Consider the following 20,256-nt stretch of genomic DNA (forward strand, 5'->3'; position numbering starts at 1 on the left):
TATTGTAAAATTGCACTCCAATTAGTACCAGAATTCTTTATAAACACAATATACAGTTAAAAATATTTTACATGCAGCACACCAGCTGTGTGCTGCTGATGGTACAACATTTACAGTCCAGGATACTTCACTGACAAGAGTCAGCAACCGAAGGAGGAGACATCAAACCACGGAGAGGTTTGGCCTTAGAGAGCAGGCCACTGCCTGGGCTCCCCCCATGGAGTCACAAGTGTCACAAAGGCTGGAGGTTGGCTCACTGTTTAGAATAGCTGTGAATGATGGTTTCCTTATCAGCCAGTTTCCTCACTCTGGGAATTTTGTTACTAGCTGCTCTTGGATGAGTGCAGTTTGCAAGAAAACAAAAGGAATGGCTGAGTTAAAGAGTTTCCAGTCAGGCAAAACAAACCAAACAACTAAAAATCAAAGCAACTAAACCCAAACACATCTTTTCCCTTCCCACATCTGTTATTCACATTCTTCCCTCTCCACACACACACACATTCAGATCCATGGGCAAGAATATAAACACTAATAAACCCCAGAAATTGATGCCCAGACCACTGCAGAACTAGGAAAAGCATTTTTGGAAGCTTCAGTCATATACTGGGGGTAAAAATCTGCTAGCATAAGAGCCTGGGACCTCTTTAACATAAATTAGAGCTTCTTAAAATGTCAAGCTAATAAATGCTCAACATTGGAGACAATCAGACACTGGGGGAAGCCACAGCTACCCTCATACTGTATGTCCTGCCACAAGCTAATCTCTGCCTTCTGCCCTCCCCCCGCAGCTGCAGAGATACCTCCTTGATCTGTGCTTTAAGCTAACTGCAGCAGGGCTGTGTCACAGCTCTCACATGAGCAGTGTTTTCAGATGGAACTGATACCACTGAGCCATGTGAGCTTCTGCAGGGACAGAGGACAATAGTGTGGGTTTCCTTAATGCTTGGGAAAGCCAAAGTTAGATTTCATTCCAAATCAAGCAAGGAATTTGTGCCCTCCCTTGCCACAGAGCACCGAGAACAAAAATAAAGGGGGAATAAAGAAGAGCATTGCCTGGAAGTGACTGGAACTGGTGAATTAAGGAGCAGCACAGAAAGTACTGCAGTTTGTTAGCCTTCCTGGTGACTGCTGGCAGATTTGCCAAACAAACTGCAGCTGGCAAAGAGATGAGATACAACCTTTGGCCCTACCCAGAAATGTTCAGCTCTCCAGGTACTGGAAAATGCTTCGGCTCTGAGTGGTTTCCTCTGTGCTGTCCACTCTGGGCCGTTTGGCCAGAGATGTTATTACTGCAGCAGGACCTCTTTTCTTCACCTGCAGGGGAGCAGGATACATTAAAATACAGAAAACCTCCCAAAAGGTGAAATTCTGAATGAGCAGAGTATCATTTAGAGCACATCCTGGGAACTCACAGAACATCTCTGATAGCAGCGCTCTTAACTTGGAGCCTGTAGGTTTAAATGATCTGCACCTGGCAGCACAACCCACACACATCTTTACCTGATGTTTTGCTTTCTCCTTTGCCTCTTCACTCTTGTCTGGAGAAAGGGTATGGAAGACAAAATTCCTGGAGTTTCGAGGAGCATTTGGATTCAGATCTGACATTGCTGCCAGTTTCTGAAGGACAGCTTTAGGTCTGTTCAAGAGTGACCCATTTTTTATCTGGAGGAGAAAGAAATGCTGCATTAAAGCACTCACACAAACAAGACTGCTCTTTTAGGAGGTTATTCTCACTAGCACAGACCACTCCCTACTCAAATGTTACCACCACACGAACCAGAAGTGGTTAGAATCCAAGGCCAGCTCACCCTGCTGTGTTCTGCAGCCTGGCAATGCCAGTTTGCAGAGCCACTACCCACCTGGACATCACTGGCAGGTCTGAATGTTTCAAAAGGGTTGCTGGGTACCAAGGTTGCATCCTTTACCACCACTGCTGGGCTGGCTGCCAGAGACAGAGAGGAGAACATCAGTTTCTGAATTCCTTTGAAAGAGCCACAGCAAGATTGAGGGAACCCTCAGCAAGCTTGCAGATGACACCAAGCTGAGTGGTGTGCTTGATGAGACTAAAGGATTTGGGTGGGTGCCATCCAGATGGACCTGAATAGGCTGGAGAGGAGAATCTCACGAGGTTCAGTAAGGCAAAGTGTAAGGTCCTGCACCTAAGTCAGGGCAGCCCTTGATATCAGTCCAGCCTGGGGGATGATGAGATTGAGAGCAGCCCTGCAGAAGGGGATTTGGGGCTGCCAATGCATGAGAAGCAGGACGTGAGCCAGCAACAGGCACTTGCAGCCCAGAAGGCCAGTGGCAGCCTGGGCTGCATCAAAAGAAGCGTGGCCAGAGATGGAGAGAGGGGATTCTGCCCCTCTGCCCTGGGGAGACCTCACCTGGAGTGCAACAGACAGTAAACATGGGGAGAGGAGAACCTACACCAAATTATACCATGAGCCATACATCTACAGAAGTCATTGCCAGAGTCTTTTACCAGTCAAGAGGGAAAATCTGGCTTTGAAACAGCTTTGCACACTTAGTGTCATGTTTTTGCCACGGCCAAGGAAAACTGACATTTACTTTCACTACATTACACAGCTTCAGCTTTTCAAGTTCTGCAAGACAGGAGCTCAGACTGGGGTAAGAAAGAGAGACACTGGAGTCTTCTGATCTGTGGCCTGCTTCACTGGAGACCACAAGCAATGGTTGGAATTCAAGCCTCCTTTGTCTTATTTGCCTGCCCCTCAGTGCACAGGCTGCTTACCTTTCTTCTGCAGGGACTTTGCAGTCACTTTTTTTGCTAGTTTCATGAACTGGCTGTCTTCACCAATTTCTTCTTCTTCTTCCTCCTCCCCCTGCTCTTTATTTTTTTCCTTCTGTAGCAGAGAGGAAATTGAAAAAGCTCCTATTAAGAATGAACAGTTAAGTAGATCAAGTCCTTCCATCATGCAAATTAATTTAGAACCATAGAATTAATACAGAATCATTAAGGTTGGGAAAGACCTCGAAGATCATCAAGTTCAATCTTCTACCCAACACCTGCATGACCACAGGGCCCTAAGTGCCACATCCACAGGCTTTTTGAACACCTCCAGGGATGGTGACTCCACCACCTCCCTGAGCAGCCTCTTCTAGTGCCTGACCACTCTCTCAGTACAGAAATTCTTTCTAGCATCCATTATTCATTTTTATTTACTTCCTGCTGTAACAGTTTCTTCTTTTAGATACTTCATCATCCTCAATCTATTAACACACAGCAAACCTATAGCATCTCCTTCACCTGACCTAATACTGAAACTTCTAAAACTGGAAGTTCTGCTCCCAGAACAAGAGACTCATTCCACTTTTGAAGCTGACTTGTCTCAGAACAGTCATTTTGCCTCTCCCTTCTGAACTACTTTCTCTCTTTGTACAATGCTGGCAGAAAAGAGCAGAATTCACAACAAAAAGCAAAGATACAGGGTTGGACTTCATGATCTTGGAGGCCTTTTCCAACCCTAATGATTCCATGAAGATTCTATGATTAATTAACAGTATTTTTTTCCAGAATTTAACTTGAGGAAGTAACCTTCTCCCATCTAACAGTGGTGTAGAGCCTGAGCACGATGCCTGTCTTACAGCTCTCACCTGCTCACGGAGCCACTGCTCTCGTTCAAATCGCTCCTTCCTCCATTTTGCCTCTATCTCAAACTCTTCATTTTCATCCTCATTATCTGAATCTCTCTGAAACAAGTCAATCTGTGAAGCATCATCTGGACAAAGAAAAAAATAAAATAAAATTAACTCATTAGCTGCCAACTTCAAGAGGCATAAAATAAGCAGACTAGGAGAAACACACACACCCCCACCCCCCACAAAAACCCCCACCCAAAACCACCCCATCAAACATGGACCCTCCCAACCCAATTTCTTTGTGAAAGACTCCATGTTCTCCTGAAAGGCCTTCTGACTGCTGTTTCATACACACACTCTCATTCCAGTCATGGAATCACAGGGTATATCTGGTTGGAAGAGACCTCGAAGATCATCCAGATCCAACCTCCAACCCAGCACCAAAGAGTCAACACTATACCACATCCCTAAATGCCATGTCCCAAGCACCAGGCCCTTCCCCCCATCTATTAACTGTGGATCAGAAAGGCACCTATATTTTTCCATCTGAACCTCCTTGTTCTGCCAGGGCCATCACTATGCAGGTCACCATCAATGAGGTATCTCTCCTGGTACAAGCGCAACTGACGCTTGTCGTCATCCAGCATGGCCTTCCTGTCAACACAGGACACGTGGAGGAGGTTAGTCCAGATAAGATCCAATAGCCAGGACTTCACACACACCAAAATCAATACTAATATTGTCACTGACATGTGGAATTTCTGTATTTGATGTCCTAATTCTGCTTCAGTGGGGAGTTCCTCATCAATCATCTCTTCTTCATACTCGTTCAGGTCTTCACCATCGTATTCATCCTCGCTCCCCACATCACTCCCTGACAGCTCTGCCTCATCTTCCATGAAATCCTGTAGTTTTCTAGAAAAAGAATGTTAAAAGAGTTCAGTTTGGTAGACCAATAATCATCACAGAGATCTCCTGAGAGCAAGAGTTAGCTTTTGACATAAAATCAACTCCTATCCCACAGGAGAACTCATGACACCTCTTCAGTGTTTGAAAAGACCACAACTAAAGCTCTTGCATGTTTCCATACACAGCCTCCCAGCACACAGCACCCCAAACTGTTGTCCCTCACATTCAGTTGCCTTCCAAATGCAATGGCAATAACTGCCAACTAGATGGTTTACTTACTAGAACAAAGACCTTAAGACATGAGGAATGACAGCAACACTCCTGCATTTTCTCTTGTGAGACCCCACCTCGAATACTGCCTCCAGCTGTGGTGTCCACATCATAAGGACACAGAGCTGTTGGAATGAGTCCAGAAAAGGGCCACAAAGATGATCCAAGGGCTGAAGCACCTCTGCTGAAAGAGCTGGAGTTGCTCAGCCTGGAGAAGGTTCCAGGGGGACCTTAGAGCTGCCTTCCAATACTTGAAGGGATCTTACACAAAGGCTGCAGAGGGACTTTTCGTAAGGGTGTATAGAGACAGGACAAGGGGGAATGGTTTGAAGCTGAGGCAGAGCAGGGTTAGAGTGGACCTTAGAAGTTCTTCAGCATGAGGGAGGTGAGACTGTGGATCAGGTTGGACAAGGAAGTTGTGGCTGCCTCCTTCCTGGGGGTGTTCAAGGCCAGGTTGGATGAGGCCTTGAGCACCCAAGTCCACTTCAATGGTGTCCCTGCCCATGGCAGGGAGGTTGAAGTAGATGATCTCTAAGATCCCTTCCAACCTAAGCCATTCTATGATTCTTTTTTTGTTCAGAAAGATGTTGTATTTCTTTCATTGTAGCCTTTTGATTTTCATCTACAATGAAAATTAGACTGGAAAACCTTTAGGGCCCACCAGTAACTTTGTTAAACTCGTGCAAGGTGAGAGCAGCAAAGCAAACACCCAGCCAGAGCCAGCACCATTTAAACATTAGCTACTGGTGCTGGGGAGGCATTGACTAGAGACTTCAATTTCTAGTGCTATTCATACTCTGTCATTTAAGATACAAAAAAAAAAGGGAGATGTATTTACAGTTTTTTCTTCACTCCCTGTCTATGTTCCAGCAGTTGCTGTTCTTCTTCATCACTTGTTTCTGCTTCTCCAGCATCACTGTCTCCACTTTTTCCATCCTGTCAACAAGGAAGTTGTCAGAAATGAAAGAATTTCTGGAAGTTTCTTTTCAAGTCTTCAATCAAACACAGACTGAGAAGAGCACAAATTCTTCAGAGGATTTGCTCTGCTAAGATGTTTTATCCTGTATGTATCACAACCTTAAGGAAACATCTTAAATGATCTCAACACTGCTCTTAAAAATGTTTCAGGAGCTTCTTCTGGAAGTCACAATAATTTACACTGATGTATTAAAAAACTAAGTAGACAAAAGGACTTCTCTTAGGCAGGATGCTGCTGCAGTTGCTTGTACCTCTTCACTATCAAAGGCATTGTCATCTGCTACAAGCTGGAAATCACCAATTTCTTCTTGCTCCTCCTCCTCCTCCTCATCTTCTTCTTCCCTAGGGGAAAGCAAATGAAAGAGATGCAGGTTTTCATTTCAGCTCAAGGGATGGCTTCATTTCAAGGCAAGATAAAACCATGCTGAGAGCTGGTCTCACATAAACCTGTGAGTGTTCCAAGAGCTGCAGTCTCTCAACAGCATTTAGCTTTAAATGCCCCAAATCCCCACCAGCATTGATGTTTTAAGACTTCAGCTCTTCACTCTCAAGGGCAATGGGGCAAGTATCAAATCCTGAGTTTGTTTCCCTCTAGAATTCCTTTTGGATCCCCCTAACATTCCCATTGTTAAGCCTCATTATCCTTTGGTCAGGTAGCCACAGACCTCCCCAGTTTAACCAATGGAGAAAATGCAAGGACTAACATTTGATTTTGGTTCCTGTACTTTGGCAACCCAGAACAGAAGCCAAGTGCCCCACATTTTAACAATCTAATGGAAGTTCTTCAACACTTCTTTCACCATCAGTGAGAGAAAAAAGATTTCCCTGCACAGCAGCTGTGGAAACAGAACACGCTGCTCGCTCAGGGGGTGATTGCTGAGCCACCAGCAATACTTCATCTCCAAAGCAGACCATGCTTGCTTACAGCTTTCTGAATTGGTGTGGAACAAGAAAACACAAAGAGTGGAGTTTTGTATGAAGTTTTGTACATTTTGGGAAGACCAGTGCTAACCTGTCTGTAGGAAAGGAGCCTGAACACAGTGCCAGAGCTTCTGCCATTGGATCTTCTATGTCACTGTCCTTTTCTGCCTTGGAAAACACTGAAGATGCCCATGTTGGAGAACCTGCTACAAAAAATAATGAGATGGCAGCTTAGGCAGGTACATTTCTGCTCTTAAAATGTTAGAGAGCATCCTAGAAATGATGTAGCATACTCCCACAGGGCTGATAAATTGTTAGAGCCCTCAGAAGTCCCAAAGCCCCACATTCTGCCTTAGTGCCTAAAACTAAAGGGCATCTTGGCACAAAGCTTATCAATTGAGTGACCAGCAAAGCTGGAAAGGGAATTCAAGACATACTCTGAGACACAAATTTTCCTGAACAAAGGTTGAGCAGTTCTTCCATGTTCTGCTTCTTGTTGCTGTTGGCATTGGGCTCGCGTTCAGCCTGGCTGCTAAACTGCCCAGAGCACAAGTCCAGTAACTCATCCATGTTGGCATCCATTGCATTCTCATCCATACTGGCCAGAGTCAGCTGGTGCTTGGAGGCCTGGTATTTATTCCTGTGTTGGCCAACATTCAAGAACCTGAAAGGAGAAGTCTGTAGTTAAACTCTTGCTGTATAGAGGGCACAAAACACCATCCTTTACACCTCTCACTTACCCATCTGCATCAAGCAGCTGGCTCTGAGTGTCATCTTCCAAAGAAAATTGGAACTGTGACTCACCAGCCCCTGGAAATAAACTCTTGGGCTCAGGAGAGGCATTATACAGATCCTGAGAATCTTCTATGGGAAGAGAGGGCTCAGATGCCTTTCCTGAGCTCTAGTCAAAGGAAGAGAAAAATACACAAGTTACTGATTTGGCAAGCCTGGAATTCAAAAGCTAGAAGGGGGATAAAACATTTCAGCTATTTGAAAGGATCAACACCACACAGGAACTGTGTCCACACTGCTCTGAGAGTCACTGACATCACATGGAGTGTAGACTGTGTAAGTACACTTCAAAATACTGACTATGCATATATTTTAGGCATAGAAACCAGATCATAGTATCTGCTTTTACATTATCTCTATTTTAATTTGATGTTCCAGAGTCCAAGTTTTTCTAACACCATTTTCACCCATTCCAATGTGGACACTTTTCAAACTCCAGGGACAGTTGGCTTTCCTGAAATCCTACTCCTATCAAAGTGTGTGCCTAGATACCACCTCCTGCTATTATTTTGTCTTGACTGTCAGATCCACCAAACAGATTGATTCACTACCCACTATCTTAATACTAGAAACAGGACTGAGAGCCTTACCTTGGAAGCAGAGCTGATAAAGCTTGTTTTGAAAAAACCTGGGGAAGGTGACCTGAAACCTCCTGCTGCAGACAAGAAGTTCCCTCCTCGGGACAATTGTTTGTTACAGGGCTGGTATGAGGGGATCATGGAGCCTATTAGCTCAAAGCTGCTGTTATGGCTGTTCTCTTTGGCTAGTGTTGGTAGAGAGAAGGAATCATCATCCTCTGGCAAAAGAAGAAACGAAATACAGTGCTTAGTAACTTCTTTCTTTTTCTGCTCCAGTGAAATCTCAAGATCCTGTTTTGCAACACTGACAGGTTGCTAAAAATTCATTATTTTCTGCTCCTGTTGGATTTCTTTCTTCAGGGAGAGAATCACAGAATTGCTTTGGTCAGAAAAGACCTCTAAGATCATTGAGCCCAACCATTCTTTAACTCTACCACAGCTGGTGCTAAGCTATGTCCCACAGAACTACATCACTGCCTCTGTTAAACACCTCCCAGGATGGGGATTCAACCATCTCCCTGGGGAGCCTGTTCCAGTGGTTAAAAAGCCTTCCAGGGAAGAAATGATGCATACTGCACTTTTAAACTGAATTTTATCTTACTGATTCCTGGCTCTTTCTATGCTGCTTCTTCAAAAATTATTTTCCTCTTTTTTTTAAGCCCTCCCATTATCTTTTTTCCCCCCCATCAGCCTAAACCTTCATAAATCATCCTATATAAACATACAGGTGGTAAAACAACAAAAATATCAAATACCAAACTCAAATAGAGACTTCTATGTGTGCCATGTTAAAAACCACACAAACCAATAGCTACCATAACAGTTCTACTTTACCTAACTTGGCAGCTCCTTTGTCTGCACCTTCTTCCAGTTCAAGCTTCTCATCAGGAAGAGAATATCTGCAATGCATGAAATAAAATGTATTTATCTGGCAACACAGACAAGATGAGTTGTTATTGCCTGTCAAACACCACAAAAAAATCCCTCATCTAGTGCACTTTAAGAAGCAGATTATTCCACTACATAATCACAGGGAAAAAAGAAAATGTATAGGAATATCTACAAATCTATATAAAGAAAATATACATGGATGCAGATATCATTACTAGAACAAGAGAGGGAAAAATTAAGTCCTTTAAATGGCATCATCCACATGTGTTGATCCCATTTGAAAGCTGCTCAGGCACCATTTTTAAGGCTTTGCTTTATTTACCCCATTTTTGAGGAGCTGTCTTTAAAAAGCATCAGTGTGGACTCCATGGAAGGTGGTTTGGGAACAGAATCACAGTGCACAGATTTCTCCAGCTTTTCTCCATCAACTGATTCTTTGTCAGTTTCTTTTTCTCCATCTTCAGTGTGTTTCTCCTCTAGATCTTCATTATCTTCCTCTGCTTCACCAAGCAGAAATTCCACATTCTGTAAGACACCCCCAGACCCAGCAGGAATGTGGTGATTATTGCCTTGATCTGCCAACTTCCCGACATAATTTGCAAGAAAAGGTTTTAACACACAGAAGATGAAGCTGAGTGACACCCACAGCTCCTACCTGCTCCTACTCCACTCAGACAACTGGCACAGAGGTGCCTGACACAGCTAAACTCATCTGATCCCTTTTGAAAAGGAAAGATCATGGCAACCCCTATCCCAAACTGTGCAGGTGACTCAGTCTTGTCCCTGCTAGCAACAAGATGAGGACACAGAGAAAATGGCACCAGGATCTTCTATACACTTACATTTTGGTTTAATATTGCTTAGACAAATAAAGTATGAATAAGTTGTTTTAGACAACCCAAACCCTCAAGCTGCCAATTGCAGGAAGCTTTTAGTCTCTAGGAGGAATTCTTGGCAATTTCCCTGATATTAAAGAGGGCACAAAAGCCTCATTTCACTGGAGAGAGGCAGCAGAATGGAGAAGCTGACTGGGTTATGCACAAATGTTGCATACAGACCTCCTGATTGGCTTCTTCCTCAGACTCAGATTCATCTGTCATCTCCTCCTCTTCCTCCTCCTCGTCCTCCTCCATCACCTCCTCATTGTCCAGTCTGAACAGCGCTTGCCGCTTTTGGCGCTCCTCGGTCCTGCGGAGCTTCATGGCCTCCTGGAGTTTAGCCTTCAGCACCCGCAGCTTCTCACCTGGGCAGAAAGGAAAGGTGAATGCATGAGATGTTCTACAGAGTCCTTAACCTCAGTGCCTTTGAGCTTCCAGTCTAATGTAACCACACACATCAACAGGGAATTAAAAATTCCTTTGTTTTCATGTTGGGATGAATCAGCTGCCGGCTGGAAGAGCCGGGGCAGCGAGTTTCCATGAGCCCAGTCTCAGAGAGACAACACAAACTCATGGATTACCAAGATTCCTTGTTATCCAGCAATGTCACCACTGCAGCACTCAGAGTGACAACAGGGTCTGGCTCACCACTGGGTCTTTTGGGAGCAATAGTATCCAATTGTCACAGGCAGATGTTCTACAGCACATGAAATCATGAAGAGCAGCTACAAACACAACCAGAGAATCACTTGGGTTGGAAAAGATATCTAAGAGCATTGAGTCCAACCATCAGCTTACCACCATGGCCATTAAACCATGTCCCATGTGCCAGACAATGGCAGTACAAGGAGAAGCAGCCTGAAACTAAGGACTGAAGCAGAGCTGGAGAATCACAACAGACATTCAGAGTCAGAGTAGATATCATATTAATGAGACCTTGATTGATGAACCTTAACAATGTGATGGCTCAAACTGCACTATCTAGTACAAGTAGACAGTTGTACCTCCCAAAGCTCTACTTTAAGTTCACCCAAATCTACCCAGCACCTAAGGCAACCTACCCAGCACCTAAGCCAACCTACCCAGAGATCTACACTGGCCAGAGCCATTTGAGAAGTCTTGAAAGACTCTCTTTTAAAATAAGGCTCAGAGGATATTAATTGCACAGATGAAGATCTCTTCAGCTCTCTTTCACAGGGAAGGACTGGGAAATAGGGAAGGAGAGAGATGAAAAACCAAAGTGTTTTCTAATCCAACCATCATCATTCATCCTCCCAAACCAACCTGGCTTTGTGTGAACTGCTTCCTCCAGGCTCTCTGCAGCCAGCACTGCTTGGACCACATCTAACTTCAGCTCCTCCTTCCCCTCAGGCGTAGACTCCTTACGGATAATGCTCATGTTGATTGTCCGTTCAGGTTTGGATTTTGATGCTCCCAGAGTGTGCCTCAGGAAACGTGCTTTCAAAGCTTCTATTTCTATAAAAACATATAAATTACATTTCAAAACACAGACCAGGTTAATCTGACAGCATTCCAAAGCACCAAGTGTTAAAGTTGTATCAAGAGTAGGTCTTGAGCATAATTTTTCAAAGGAATCCTAAAATGGCTCAGGTTGGAATGAACCTCAGAAATCATCTACTCCAAACTCCCTGCTGTGGGCAGGGACACCTCTCAACTAGACTCAGCTGCTCCAGGCTCATCCAACCTGGTCTTGAACACCCCCAGGGAAGAGGCATCCACAACCTCCCTGGACAGCCTATTCCAGAGTCTCACCACCCTTATACCCAAGAGCTTCCTAAGATCTAAACCTGTTCTCCCTCAGCTTAAAACCAGTAGCACCTGCCTGCCTGATCTAGGGCCTGAACATGGCTCTTAAGAGATTTTCTAATGACCTGGGCAGGTATGAGAGGGTTACAACAAAAAAAGCACTACCTTTATTTGATTCAGATTCATCAAGGTCTATAAAGGACTCATTGCCAGAGCAGATTCTTGGCTTGATGGACAGGTCCACCCCCAGCTCACGGAGTTTATCCAGCTTGGACTTCCTCACTTTCTCAGGTTGTGCTGCCAATCCAGGCCCACCTTGTTGATGGCTTTTCTCACACTGTGAGCCTGGTCTTGTTTCTCCCCCTTGCTCAAGGGCATCTCCTCCAACTGCAAGAGGAATTTCCTTCTCTTTTTGTTCACTACCCTCAGTGCTTAGGAGGTTAGAGGGCTGCTCTTCTTCTGTGCCATTGTCAGCTGTCACAGTGCTAACTGTGTGAGAATCATCACTGTCCTGTCTGGGCTTTTCAGCACAGGCTTCTGTCAAATTGTTCTCTCCATCAGCAAGAAGCTTGTTCACAGTAGCATCAGCATCTCTGTCAAGGCTTGTTTCTGGTTCAGTAGCTGCTGATTGATCACCTCTTGGTCCATCTCTGCAACCCATGCTGGAGTTCTTAGTGTCTGCAGATTTTTCATTTAGGGGCAGCTGATATTTAGTGGACCTAGGAGAGGCAGAAATGTTATCACCCTTGGCTGCTGTCAGAGGGGAGAAAAGGTTGAGAAGAAACCAAGAGAGAAAGAAATCACTTTCTAGTTACTATCATTGATGTGCAGGGAGAGGTGAAGGACAGAAGACTGGAAAACTTCTTTTTGAGGAGATAATCAGTCTGTATTAGTTACATTATCAGAGTATTCCTGAGAGAATTGCTGACCACAGCAGCTTGAGTATTTTACTACACATTACTCAGAAGAAGAAACAGTCTAAGTGAAATGTTGGAGTCCAGTCTAAACCTTTAATGGTTGGCCTTGATGAACATGGAGGTCTTTTCCAACCTTAGCAATTCTGTGATTCTAAACCACATTAAAGCAGCTCTGCATAAGGATGTTGCTTCATCTGGAGTAACTAGAGACCCTGATTACTTCAACAGTGTGTCTGTGCCAAAAGAGTGAAGCCTTGCCTTGTGTTAACAGTGACACACTCCTAGTTTCCAGGTGTTCATAGAATTAAAGCAGCCTAAGAAAGTTGGGTTTTTAAACCTTCCACTGAAATAACAGCTAAAATTAAACCAGCAAAAAAGCTGTGACTGTACACAGAGCAGGTGTGTACATCACCCAACACCTACAGCATACAGAAGTCCTGTTGTCCTCAAAAGCAAACCTGGGATGTCCTCAAAAGTGACATAAAAATAACATGAGGAAGATTGAAGTCTTACTTCAGCAATGCCATGGCATTTCCTTGACACAATGGTCGAGGTCTGCTCTTGTAGAATTCATGAATGCTTTTGGCCTCAGGCATGTGATACGGGAGAGACACAGAGGATTCTACAGAGAGAGAAGGTGAAAGAAAATCCAACACATCAACCAAGGCAATTATGGGAGATGTCTCAAATTCAAAGCAGCTTGACACGAGTATTTGGCAGCAAAGACACCTGAGCAGGCACAAACAGCAGAGATTAAATGGAATGCAGCAAACACTGCTGTTTGGGAAAGAGGCCCAACAGCGATGGTCTTGAAGACCAAATTGGCAGCACCTTTGTTGCTCTCATTAAGAAATTAGCTGTGATGTTAATATCAGGATGGCAGAACCACAGTCTATCACACACCTACCCAAATCTTTACAGATTGCACTGTCTTTACACAAGTTTACAGGTGCTAGTGTTTGCACAAGGATTTCTTTTTTCCCCATTAGTTAAAGACATTTTAAAACAGGTTCTTGGGGAGCAATGGTCTTGCACCCTTCAATTCTAAGGGGAAAGAAGGTCCTAAGCTTTAAGGTACATTCTTTCCATTTCTTCTCTGGATTTCTGGATACTTGATACCCCTCTACATACAAAGAATTGAAGTTTTACCTCTAATAAGTCGTTGGGTTTCACTATGTAGCTGTTTAATGGCTTCTTTACTTAACTTGGCTGCCTTCCGCTCCTTAAGGAAAGAAAAGACAGGCTTCTGAGCTCAGGAAACAAAACATGGGACTCCAGCTACACTTTCTAAACAGTTTATTTTCCCTTCTCCAACAGAAAGGAGTCAGAAGAAAGCAGCCAGTTTAAAAAAAAAAAGCATTAAAAATGGAAAACAAAAGGCATTGGGAAGCATGCAGACAAAACCCATTCAAATCACTGCAAATAATGATAGAGAGCTCTAAAAGGAAGAATACTTCACCTTCCTCTTTGGTTCTTTTAATACAGGATCCTCACTCTCATCATCAAATACATGTTTGTAGCCTTCACCCTCAGAAGAGTCTTTCTTCTACAGTGCATTGAAAAAAAATAAAAGAGATTCATTTCTTTGGTTGGATGGACACAGGCACCACCAAGGGCAAAGAAGTCACAAGCAAAAAAGTAATTGTACAGAATCATCACTGGCCAAGCAAACCCAGCAGGAGTGCTCAGAAACCAAAACAAGCCCTGCTGAACACTTCTGATAGGTTTCCAAAGCTCCTGCTGCAGCAAGATCTCTGTAACTGTGCAGGACAACATCCCTCCATCTTTAAGAACAAAAAGCAGAGGATTACCCTCTCCTCTGTCATAGCAGCAGGAGTCCACCACTGTCAAAATGTGGTTTAGTACCCACTAACAATCCTGTATCACTCTCAAATGTTACCTTGTACTTTTGAATTTTGTTTTTCACTGCCGCTCGTATCGATTCTATTGACTCTTCATCCTCTGGGGCACAATCATTTTCCTCTTCTAAGCCATTGTCAAAAAGTTCTTTGTCATCCAGAAGACATCCACTGTCATTAAAAGGATACCTCTCAACACCATCTACCTGCTGGCCACAAGAATAAAGTATTTGTGTCACTCATTTCAGAAGGTCCTGGTCAGTTCTTTGGTGTTAAAAGGTTGTGATGAAAGAAGTCGGAAAAAGTACAAGGGATCTTTAATCCAGAATCACAGAATCCCAGCCTGGTGATTGTTGGAAGGGACCTCTGGAGATCATCCAGTCCAACATCCCTGCTCCAGCAGGGCACCCACAACAGCTTGCCCAGGATCACAATGTTCAGATGGGTTTGGAAACTCTGCAGAAAAGGAGACTCCACAACCTCTCTGGGCAGCCTGTTCCAGGGCTCCAGCACTGTCACAGGAAGGAATTTTACCTTCATGTTTAGGCAGAACCTCTTGGGTTCCAGTCTGTGCCCTTTGTCCCTTGTCCTGTCACTGAAGAGTCTGGCCCCATCCTCTTGCTTCCCACCCTTTAGCTCTTGCTGAGCACTGATCAGATCCCCTCTCAGGCTGCTCTTCTCCCAGCTAAACAGCCCCAAAGTCCAAAGTTTCCTCCAAGCCCAGCAGAATAAGACAGGGAAAAGCTGAAACACCAAACAAAGCTGTTTCTGCAGGTTACAAACCCCTACAGAACTCAAAGAATTTCTGCATCAAATCATCAACCCTTAGGGTTTGAGCTATCTTTGCAGATGAAACTGATGTTCCGTGGATCCCACACCAGCAGCTGGAACGTGGACACCAGCGATGCTGAAGCACTAAGCACAGTAATCGGTAACAAATTCAACTTAGTTGAGAAAACATCTGAGATTTTCTGCTAAAATATCTACCTCTGCTTTAGGCTTCTTTCCTTTCTTCAGCTTTTTAAGGGACTCAACTCTTCTCTCCTTCTCTTTCCTTCTTGATTTTCCTACAGCTTTTTTCGCTGTCCCTTCTTCTGCATCATGTTTATGTTTTCTGTACTTTTTCCCAGATTTCAGAGGTCTCTCCTTTTCCAGCTCACCCTCAGGCAAGTCAAACTTCCTGGTTTCAAGGTTTTCAATCTGCAGTTGGTCACCAGTATCACTGTCATCACTGCCCAGCAGACCTTGGCGAATCCGATGAGATTTCTTGTTCCTCTGGGCAGAAGTGTTCCCTTCTTCCTCTCCATTTTCCTTATCTCCATCAGGAGTATCATTCTGCACAAAAGAGTCACCATCCTCTCCCTCTTCACTCTCACTGTCCTGAAGCACCTTCTTGCTTTTTGCTTTTTTACATATAAAAATCTCTTCCTCTGAATCTGACAAAATATGTTAACAGAAAAAAAAATACATGGATGCAGACTATGAAAACTCCCCCAGGATAATTAACAACCAACCAGCTACACATAGAATCCCCTATCTGTTATATTTCACAGGTGTCAACAAATCACCTTTAATTCATTTGCAAAACCCACTTCTCCCTAGTGCAATTTAGAACTGACCCAAACTGTTATAGCTTAACTATAATTAAACAAAGGCAAAGCTGAAAATCCTTCACTGAGAGATCAGTGACTTGCCTTAAAATAGCAATAAATCCTACAATGAGTAGTTAAATAAGCAACAACTCAAAAAAAGAAAGGAAACAACCAATTTAGACACTCACATCCCACTTACTATTCCTCATTCTGCACCTCCAAAGATACTTCTCAGATTTACATTTCATCTGCCCACATTCTGACCCACAAAAAAAGAAGGCAGCTTGGAGTCTGCAACAACTCCCTACAAACGTCTTTGTAAAACAAAAACTGCACCCTTGCAGGCAACAAGCACCCAGCCAAACCCATGGCAAGAGTACAGACCTCTGTCATCCAGAGATGCCATCTCCTTGCTGAAGGGAGCTGGAGAGGTTGTTTCACAGCTGCCCTGTCCGCTGTCAGTGTCACTGTCAAGGGTTTTCTGCAAGTCTGAATTCGAATCTTCTAAGGGAAGCTACAAAGCAAAAGAAAAATGTCCTTATTACAGTAAGTGCCATTCACTTATTCATGACTCTTGGTGTCCAGCTTCACTCCAAAACCCTGGTTAACCCCTTACACCATTATATTGAAATGCAACATTATCATTACATTTTAAGAATTAGTATGTACATAAAGGGAGATTACACCTTGTCAGCTTTTATTAGTATTTAAAGGGAAACTTGTGCACAGTAGTAAGACAATCAACACACTGGCTGAGCTTCATCAAACGAAAATGGTAATGGCAAACATTATTCTCCCACATCTGCATTACACTTAAATTAATTAAATAGGGACCAGCGGATGTCTGTGAGGATTCTTTACACAGGCTCCTCCAAGCCAAGAGAAAGTCACCTCAAGTTGCATCGGGGAGATTTAAGTTGGACAATAGAAGGAACTTCTTCCAAACAACGTCCCCACGGACGAGGTCGAGTCCCCATCCCTGAAGGTGTTTAAAAGATGCAGAGATGTGGTGCTGAGGGATGCACGGTAGCACCAGATTTGACAGAGTTACACCACGAAAACCTTTCCCAACCGAAACGGTTCTGGGATTCTAGGACAAGGTGCCCACCCCCGGTAGTCGGTGGCGCTGTAAGAGGGGCCTCTCCTACGTCCCAGGACCCCCGTCACGGTTGATAACCCCCAGAAATAGATTTGGAGCACGAAGAGGTTCACAAAAGGGCACTAGGACAAGCACAGGGACCGGCCCCGGGACCGAGCATCCCCCGCCCCAGCAGACACCACACCAGACGGCGCCTTCCCGGCGTGCACGGCCGGCCCCCACTCCCCCCAGCATGCACTGCGCCCACGGGGATAGGCCGAGCGCGGCCTTCCCGGCAGGCAGCGCGGGCAGCAAGGCGGAAGAGAGAACCACCGGCTATGCTGGGAAGTGTAGTCTACAAAGACCGGAGCGAACGCGGAGACGGCCTGATGCCGTCAGAGGTGAAGGGCGGCCGACGAGGCGCCGCTACCGCCATTCATCACCGTCGCTAATGCTATTAGTGCCGCCATTTCGCTCGCTGCCCCTTGCTAACCCTCCCCGGCCTTCCGCTGAGCTACAGCCAAAGGAGCCCTAAAACTGCAGGCAGGCCGCAGACTGCCATCACCGCCAGCCGTTTGAGCAGAGCAGAACAGCAGGACTCACTTCAGCGGGGGCCTCCGCTGCGGCCGCCATGGCCCCGTCTCGTTGCCGCTCCCGCCGCGTAGGAAATCGCTTCGAGTCTTCGCGCGCTGCCCCAGCCCCACCCAACCCCGCAGACAGCCAACGACTTGCCCAGGGCTGCCCCGGAGATCCAGCCCCCACGTCCTTATTGGGAGAGTCCTCCTGGCGTAGTCCCGCCCTCCTCGTCTGGCCCAATCATCGTTCACGCTTCGAGGTGATGAGCCCGCCCTGTGTCGCGTTCCTGGCGGTTAGGGTGAGGTGCGGGGTAACGCTGAGCGGGCTGGTGGGGTCGGGTACCGGCCCCTGGAGCCCCATGGATATTAGGTGGTGCGCTATCGGACTGTGTGAGTGCCGCTGGGGTCTGCAAGCCCGGCCTCCTGAGGGACACCAGCTCCTCAGAGCTACGGCCAGGCTATATCTCTGAAGAGGCCTCAGTTGTGAGGGTAGCCTGACCCTGCCGCTGTGAGCCTGTCTCTGGTGCTGCATCACCTGTGGAGGCTGCAGACCTGCTTCCGGGCATCTGTCAGGTATTTGCCGGTGGTAATTAGTAACTACCAACTGAGAGTGCAAATTCCTGGAATTAGGGGAACTTTCTAGACATTCTGTCAGTAAAAGAAAAATACTATAGAACAGTTTATTGTACTTAAGACTGTAATCTCAATACTACATTAGGAATAGTTTTCAAACCTGGCGAGAAATCTATGAATCCGTGAGACACAGCTTGATGGTGCTTTCCAGGTGGCTCCTGGGTGGTGTCCTATGGCTGTTACTGATCTCCATGCCAGCTAGTGGGCAGCCACCGATCACTGTCCTGGTTCTGCTGGTCACACTTGCTGATTGAGGCCAGAATGCTGGTGGCCTTCTTGGCCACCTGGGCACACACTGCTGGCTCATTTCCAGCCGCTGTCGATCAGCACCCCCGGGTACTTTTCCAGTGGGCATTTCCCAGCCACTGCTCCCAGGCTGGGATCGTTGTGACCCGAGCGCAGGACCTGGCCCTTGGCATTGTTGAATCAGGATGGCACCAGGGCAGCCGGCCTCAGGGTGCGCCCGCATGTTCCGTCGCTGGTGCCGGTTGTGGAACGCGGTAAAACACCGGCAGGGAACGGAGGCCGCGCTCCCATCGCCCTCTGAGGCGGAACCCTAAGGCGAGGGGCGGGGCCGCGCACGGGGAGCTTCCACCGTCACCTGTTGCCGGCCGCTGTGCCGCGCCAGCGTAGAAAGGGTGCGGGGCGGCGTGCGCGCTCCCGCGGGCAAAGGGGTGGCGCGTGTGCGCGAGTCGGCGGCAGCAGGGCAGCGTGGAGGGGCCTTTTCCTCCTCCTTCCTCCTCCTCTTCCTCCTCCTCCTCGTCGCCCGGGAGGCGGGGGGCGCGCACGGGGGGGCGGCGGCGCGTGCTGGCGGCGGCGGGGGCGCGCACGGGCTCGGCGGCGGCGCAGCGGGGGGATTGTTTGCGCCGCCGCTCGGGGAAGCGGAGCGCGGGGATCGGTCCCCGCCGCGCCCCCTCTTCGTCGTCGACCTCCTCCTCCACCTCTTCGTCCTCCTCGTCCTCCCCGCGCCCCGCCGCCGCCGCGGCCCCGGTTCCCCCACAAGGCCCCCACCCCGGAGCCAATATTCCCGAGATCAAGCGCTACGCGGCGGCGGCGGGGCCGGCGACGGGGCCCGGGGCGGTCGGCGGGGCCGGGGGAGACCGCAGCGAGGCCGCCGCCGCCGCCATGGAAGCGCTGGGACCCGGTGAGAACCGTGGGGGCGCGGAGCGGGGGATGGCGCGGCGAAGGAAGGGTCCTGGCCGGCTGAGGCCTGACGGGTCGCGGTCGGCACCGGCCCTGTCAGGCGCGGGCCCGGCGCTGGGCCCGGCGGGCCGTGTCATTGCGGGGAAAGGAGGCCGCGGGCCCGGCCGGGGCTGCCACCGCCGTCCTCGGGCGTTCGCCGGCGGGCAGTCCGGTGGGTGATGCAGGCCGGGCCCGCGGGTGACCCCGAGCAGGCCTCTGGCGTCGGGGCAGACAGGCTAGCGGGCGCGGAGGCGAATCGGCAGCCGCCGGCCGCTTCCCTCTAAAGAGGAACTGCAGCAGGTCGGTAAACTTTGCGAGGTTTGCATGGCCCCTTCCAGCGCCTGCTGAGCGGCCGGCCGGCTGCGGGGGAAGGTCTGTGCCCGAGCTACAGCGTAATTACCCCGGCCGGGAGCAGAGAACGTGTCCAGGCTGGGCTCAGAGGAAGCACATGTAGTAGGGCTGTGGGTCATGCCCTACTGCAGATGAGTCCTGTAAACTGTACAATAATAAGTTGCATTTTTGACATTGAGTGATTATTAAGAGGTTAAGGTCGTACCTCCTGTTGTTGTTTTAACATAAGCTTTGGTTAAATATTGGCGCTTTCTATATGGCATTTTCCTGCTTGTGACATGCTCTGTGATTATTCTCCTGTCAAATGTCTGCAAGAGGTAGTTCTTGACCAAAGTATTCTGTGCAGTTTATCTGTCAAGTTCCTGTTCAAACTGTCGGTATCACTGAAGTGATGTTAGTTTTGGTGTGATAGGAAATGCTTATTGATACGAAGGTGCAGTTCCAGAAAAATCCAGATTTTAAGGTAGTGGAGACCTGACTCAGAG

General features: G+C 47.0%; 2 protein-coding genes across 3 annotated transcripts in view; one reads left to right on the forward strand and one right to left on the reverse strand.

Annotated features, from left to right (window-relative positions):
- Window positions 1–787: 787 nt before the first annotated feature.
- On the reverse strand, window positions 788–17,266 carry CLSPN (claspin). Its single transcript, XM_054170990.1, has 25 exons — window positions 17,197–17,266; window positions 16,337–16,466; window positions 15,348–15,796; window positions 14,402–14,569; window positions 13,961–14,047; window positions 13,651–13,723; window positions 13,015–13,123; window positions 11,750–12,303; window positions 11,102–11,293; window positions 9,998–10,182; window positions 9,262–9,464; window positions 8,883–8,947; window positions 8,061–8,266; window positions 7,419–7,579; window positions 7,116–7,342; window positions 6,770–6,884; window positions 6,009–6,099; window positions 5,618–5,715; window positions 4,351–4,515; window positions 4,133–4,254; window positions 3,616–3,740; window positions 2,753–2,864; window positions 1,860–1,942; window positions 1,501–1,662; window positions 788–1,314 (listed from the first exon to the last, which is right to left on the reverse strand). Exons 1-25 carry the CDS (start codon window positions 17,209–17,211, stop codon window positions 1,201–1,203), a joined length of 4,011 nt encoding a protein of 1,336 aa, XP_054026965.1. The 5' UTR covers window positions 17,212–17,266; the 3' UTR covers window positions 788–1,200.
- Window positions 17,267–19,010: 1,744 nt separating this feature from the next.
- Window positions 19,011–20,256, forward strand: part of LOC104307356 (argonaute RISC catalytic component 3) — a 78,235-nt gene continuing 76,989 nt past the window's right edge. For both annotated transcript variants that reach the window (XM_054170529.1, XM_054170531.1), the window contains exon 1: window positions 19,011–19,382. In XM_054170529.1, coding sequence (XP_054026504.1) covers window positions 19,364–19,382 — 19 coding nt within the window. In that variant the 5' untranslated portion in view covers window positions 19,011–19,363. The remainder of the gene's footprint in view (window positions 19,383–20,256) is intronic.

This window comes from Dryobates pubescens, chromosome 20, assembly GCF_014839835.1.
Source record: "Dryobates pubescens isolate bDryPub1 chromosome 20, bDryPub1.pri, whole genome shotgun sequence".
NCBI classification, from domain to species: Eukaryota; Metazoa; Chordata; class Aves; order Piciformes; family Picidae; genus Dryobates; species Dryobates pubescens.

Excerpts from the sequence above, each read along its gene's own strand:
- CLSPN (XM_054170990.1), bottom strand. Across the intron at positions 15,797-16,336 it reads GGCATCTCTGGATGACAGAG|ATTCAGAGGAAGAGATTTTT; the intron begins GTCTGTACTCTT and ends ATATTTTGTCAG. Across the intron at positions 14,048-14,401 it reads ACAAAATTCAAAAGTACAAG|AAGAAAGACTCTTCTGAGGG; the intron begins GTAACATTTGAG and ends AATGCACTGTAG.